This window comes from Penaeus japonicus, unplaced genomic scaffold, assembly GCF_977035675.1.
Source record: "Penaeus japonicus unplaced genomic scaffold, GWHDUDI00000001_assembly GWHDUDI00000009, whole genome shotgun sequence".
NCBI lineage: Eukaryota > Metazoa > Arthropoda > Malacostraca > Decapoda > Penaeidae > Penaeus > Penaeus japonicus.
The window spans coordinates 1,801,779-1,807,743 of NW_028234411.1; the positions used below are offsets into that span (position 1 = coordinate 1,801,779).

The following is a 5,965-nucleotide window of genomic DNA, read 5'->3' on the forward strand; positions in this document are numbered from 1 at the left end:
AGAGACATTTTTATTCTGTGATGTGCATTTATGTATAGATTAATTTTTATGGCAGAATAGAAAAGAAAAGTGGCTTGTTATTTGGTGTTTTTAGATGTCATAGAATGTTAATTAAATGCTAGATCCATCCATGTATTGAACTAATCGAAGCATAGATATGAGCATGAATATCCGACGTCTGTAATTTTGCCCAGATAGATTTACCAAAACTTATTGATATTCATGTCTTCCTTTGCTTTCCAGGATAAACGATTGACCGTGACTGAAGCGCTTGCACACCCCTACCTAGATGAAGGCCGACTACGGTATCACTCTTGTATGTGTACTTGCTGTGCTTCCACAAACTGCGGAGGGCGACAGTACACACACGACTTTGAACCGACGGCCCCTCATGCATTTGACGATACTTGGGAAAACGAGGTTGGTGTCATGCGAGGATTTCTCGTCTGTGATCTCTTGGAGAGTCATGTCTTTATAAGCTTCTTTTTTTTCATGGCCTAATTAATTGACTTGTGAATTCATTAGTAATATTTAACTGGCTCGTATCAAGAACTGAAACCTGATTATTGCAAGAGTCAATACTTGATGAAAACCTGCTGTTAGATAATAATAAGGACTCCTGTGAGATCTCCGTTGCTAATCTTCTCCCACCATTGCAGCTCCACTCCATGTCACAAGTGAAGGATCGGTTGCACAAGTTCATCCTGAGCCACCTGGCGCGTGATCGTGTACCTCTATGTATCAACCCCATGTCTGCTGCTTACAAGAGCTTTGCCAGGTTAGCTTGAGCTTCTCTCTCATTACGAGATATATATATGTAGGACACTTCCCTCTGAGTAGATTTTCTCTTAGGCATGAGCTCTATGAAACAAACAAACCAACAAACAAACAAAAAAAAAGAAAGTAGTAGTTTTTTTGAGACTTTCATTACATTTATTCTTTCCTGTAGTAGAGATGCCTGTCTCGGCTAGTAGCTGTGTATCTATCAAGTTTTGTATGTGTAAAGTCTTCAGGTATAGGGTTAACTCTTGGCAGTGGTTTAGTCTTGTAGAAGTTTGTAAAGGTTGCATGTGGAGTTGATAATAGAGACAAAAATAAGAAAAAAAAAAGAGAGAGAAGAGAAATTGATATGGTGACCACTAGTAGAGCAGAAAGTTGTTCATGATGTATGGATGATGTTTTTGTTCTTTTATTGTTAAGATAACTGATATTATTTGAACAGTTGACATTTGTAAGGAGGGAATTATAGGTAGTAGTTGCAAAGAAGAAAGAAATGTTAAAAGCAAAGTAGCATAACCTAAGGATGATATTGAAGGTGGTTTCTCTGTTATACTTACTGTGGTAAACGTAAAATTTCTTGTAATACCACAGTAAATATCCTGTGAAAAAAAAAGCTGTATCATTCTTGTTAATTACTCACATAAATGTATGTGTGCGCACACCTGCTTTATTATATATCTAGTTTCGAGTCACAAGCGCCCATGCAAATACTAACATTACGCACACACATAACAATGCACCTCCCCACACAGGCGCACATGCACATCCCCCTCACAGGCGCACATGCACTCACCTACAGTATACAGTATTGACGCACATGCACTCACGTATTCGCGCACATCCTCTGGCCTATTTGTGTTTCCACTTTTGAGTAATATTGAATAGGAACTGAGAATCACACATTTACTCACATTCACACACCCGTAGAGACACGTTTGCGTGGGATTGCGACAACTGCACTAGCTCTGAGCAAGAGATGGATTGGATGAACGGTTGCTCAGCCAACCGATGGATTGCGTGGGTGGTTGACTGACAAATTGCTCGACTGGTTGAATGTTTGATCGATTGGTTGGTTGGTTGATCATCTCTTTGATTGTTTCTTTGAATGATTGATAGCGTGATTAATCAACGGATTGAGTTATTGAGTGATTGGTATGTTGGTTGAGTGATTGATTGACTGACTGACCAGCTGACTGATGGATTTCACAAGAGCAAACACAAAGAAACTTAGAAATTAAGATTGTTAGACATCACATGCGTCTAAAGAATTCCAAATTGAATGCTTTTTACTGTAATTACAAAAAAAAAGAAAAAAAAAAAAAAAAAAAGGAAGAATGTTTGAAGGAAGAATTATAAATGTTACTTATTTTAAGATTTCTGTAATAGTATTTTGAATTTCTGAACTGCCAGTGCCGGGGAAGTTGTGCGAACTTGTCCCTATTGCATGGGCTTATTATGCCCGGCCGAGTCTTAACGTCCTACAAAGGAAAGATAAGAAAAGATAAGAAAAAGGAAAGAATAGTGCAAGATGAAAATTGGATCAACATCCTTAACTTTGTGTAACTTTGATTTTCGTTTAATTTTTTAAAGTTAGTTTGCATGGCTTTTGTTTTCACGAATGATTTTCTGGGTAGAGTTTACACGAGGGAAACAAGCCGGGCGGGTTTAGAGTATGTGAAGGGTGATCTCGAGAAGGCTTTGTTTCGTCTCTTGACTTTGAGTGTGAATTTTTTTTTTTAGTTTGGCATTTGGATATTGTCCTTTTAAAAGCTCCTATATTAGCGAGTCGAAAAAGGAAAATGGGGGTAGATTTGTGTGATTAATTTTTGCATCGAGTATATTATCGTTTTTTTTTTTCCCTTTGTTTTTTTGTCAGGGCTGTTTATCTTTTTAGTTTATTTATTTATTTATTTTTTTGTCAGGGGTTGACTACAGGTTATTTGTTTTATATATTTATTTTTTTGAAGCAGTGTTTGGCTGTGATAAGTTGCATCCTTCAGTTTGAGATACATTTTCCTTGCATTATTTCAAGATTTAAAAGATTCCTTATTTGACGAAGTTGTAGATCTCCCTGGCATATGAAGAGGAAATTCAATATATTGCGGCAAAAACCTGAATCAGAGCATTTCAGATGTATGTAGTGTTTCCCCGTATTATTTCGAGAGGAATGACAAACTCTAATCTAGAATAAGGTTTTATATATATATATATATAGCATTACCTCTTGTTCACAATTCCCTTAACTCCCATTGGAATGAGACACAGATCAGTAGACTAACTCATTTCGTGGTGGTGACTGTATGGTTGCTCTGCTCACCAGTTGACTATCTGGCATTGTGATTGATGAGTCTGTTGTATATAGCATGGTCATTAACTCAGCCCATTTATAAAGTTGAATATTATGACTTTCTCATGATATTTGATGTCCTGAATCGTCATAGAAGTCTTCTTATTCCTTGTGATATATGGACTAACATTCTGTACGGAAATTATTCCTCTTTTTTTTAATCATTTTCCCCGAATTTGAGAATGCTGAAATAACCCGAAATTTATAACTTTACCAGTTACATTTGACATAATGTTAATTCAAAGGATAACAGTTGAACAGCGATTGCTTGCATTGCTGCCAGTAGAAGTTCTGGTTCCCCAGTGTCTCTACCCTCTAGTCATGATTCATGTTTTGTAAAGGAAATCTGTTTTTACCGAGTAGCAAACTCTTCTCTGGAAACCTAGTGCTTTTCACGTCATCATTGAATGATGGGTATTTTTTATATGTAACATCTTGTCATCTGTAAATAAAAGTATTGCAAATGATTGCGTGTTTGATTACATCACTAGGACAAGCTTCAGCCTCTTGTAAATACACTGTTTTAGGTTTCAAGTAAATGCATTTACAGGCTGGTTGGTCGGGCCTTTTGGAAATAGTTGATTTGAAATTGTTTAATTGATAAGGAGCCAATCTTTTTCCCCTTTGTAATTTGCTCATTTGCAGTCTATTGTAGTGAAACTTTTGAAATGATTCTACTTTACACCCTGTCTACTCCTTCTGTATATACTTAATTTTTTGTTAATAAAGTGCATGCAGGAAAAAAAGAATAGAAGTAACAGATGAAATTGGTTTTACTTAAGGAATGCTCGTTGATATTCAGTAATGATTTTAGAAAAAGAAAGAAAAAAAAAAATGACTGTAGTGAATATATAATTTGTCTGTTATCTTCTAGATTTTGCAAAAAGAAAATTGCTGAAGATAGTGTCTTGAAGAGAAAAGTAACAGATACTTATTAAACATAATATCCAATAATGTTATAGGAAAGTTTTCAGATTATTGAAATGCTTTTGTTTTGTCTTTCAGCTCGACAGTTGCTCATCCTTCGGAGCTCCCGCCTTCCCCACACCAGTGGGATTGACAGGACGCCAAACACTAGCGTCAAAGAACTTAGTGCCCCTTAAACATGCCTGTGAAAGAGCATACGGAGAAGCAGGTCGTGTGAATCGAAATACACTTGTATGAAAGTGAGAGAGAGAGCTCAAGGTTCTTAAGCAGTTGAGACTGGTCCATAGCAAGATGGTAAAGTCCGTTTCCTTGCATTTGGCATAAGATTGTTATAAGTACGCAGACAATCGTATATCAGAGTATAAGCATTTACCATTGCTATTGGATGTCTGCACACGGTCCAGTCCTTTGTGGATTATAGGGTGGGATCATTATTATTATTTTTTTTTTTTATCATTGATTTATTACTTTCATATCATGTATTCACCATTTTCCATAGAATCTGATTTCATGGAAGGGCTCACTAGTAAAAAATTAAAAAAATAAAAAATAAAAAAGAGGGAAGGACTGGAGAAATGACAAGGTCAGTGAATTGACTGTTCAGAGGCGAGTGTAGATTTAGAGTTTTGACTGATTCTGTGAAGACGTACCCAGGATCACAAGAGTATTTTGTGGGAGCAGTGAAATATTGATAAGAAAAAGTCTCATTGAGTTGATACGCGACTGTGAACAGAAAGAGAGACGGAAAAAGGCTCACATGAGAAAGTGTGTTAGAGGCTTCATGTGCCAGTTCCTTAGTCAGACAAATCACTGCCATGTACACTAAGGGTAATGTGTGTGTGTGTGTGATACGGCCTCGTCCCCCTACCATATACATGTATTGACTGCTGGGTACTAGAGTGAATGCATCATCCCCTTGGGCTGTGGATAACAAGCAAGCGACAAGGACGAAGATTTTCCCAAAGGTCTCACGGACGGAGAAGTGACCCAGCGTAACTTCGGACACCCTCAAAGCTCAACGCACCATGATCTCTTTTTTCGCCTGGGCTCCTTGCCCCGAGCCCGCTGCTGACATTTGAAAGGTAGCCGAAGCCTTCAAGGTTGACGATCATATGTGAAGATTCTGCCTAATGTGATCAGTAAGGAAGAACCCTTACTTGAAGAAATGAAAACCGGAAAAGAAGAAAGAGACAACGGTATTAATTGGCTTGGAATGACATCAATCCGGATGTCTGCCTGCGGATACCTTAATAATTAGGCCGACTTCAAAGAACTGGAATTTATGAAACGCTTTCCAGTTTACAGGAAGAAAGAATTAACAATGCTATGTAAGAAGGGTTGAATATTGTGATAACATTAGTGCAGATTTTTTGTATATTCAGATAATGTTTCGTCAGATGGTCTCTTGTAGTACCAGGGTTTAATTTCTGCGCATCAGTTATCAGCCAGAGGAAATCTGCATCTAAGGAGTGTCTTTATATCGTAGGGGAAAAGATACCATTCTTTTCTGAAAAAAGAAAGAAAGAAAAAAAAATTGTAATGAGGAGCATTCCTTTGCCTCTCTCTTCTGGTTCCTAATTGATGCACGGGAATTTTGCTCGGGACTCTCAACCCTTGCTCTCAGGAATTACAGTGTACACAAGTGCTTTTAGTTTTCCCTTGGTTTATGATCATCAGCCAATGCATTTTTTTTTTTTTTCTTCTTTTATCTTTTTTTTTTTTTACCAAATGTAGCTGATGATTTTAACTGTTAACTGTGTTAGAAGTGAATGAAAAGTATTCCTTTCTGTTCTCAGTGTTTTAACATTTTTTTAAAGATATAACCCTTTAGTTGAAGGTTTTTTGAAGTTTCACCATTCAAACAATGGTGTCAGTAAAGACTTCAAGTGAATTTTTATGTGCAATGTAATT

General features: G+C 37.0%; 1 protein-coding gene across 1 annotated transcript; it reads left to right on the forward strand.

Annotated features, from left to right (window-relative positions):
- Positions 1 to 207: 207 nt before the first annotated feature.
- Positions 208 to 5,554, forward strand: LOC122264420 (serine/threonine-protein kinase NLK-like). The gene is made up of 3 exons (XM_086539493.1): positions 208 to 420; positions 660 to 778; positions 4,133 to 5,554. The coding sequence occupies exons 1-3, from the start codon at positions 223 to 225 to the stop codon at positions 4,185 to 4,187; spliced, it is 372 nt and encodes a 123-aa protein (XP_086395619.1). The 5' UTR covers positions 208 to 222; the 3' UTR covers positions 4,188 to 5,554.
- Positions 5,555 to 5,965: the final 411 nt, after the last annotated feature.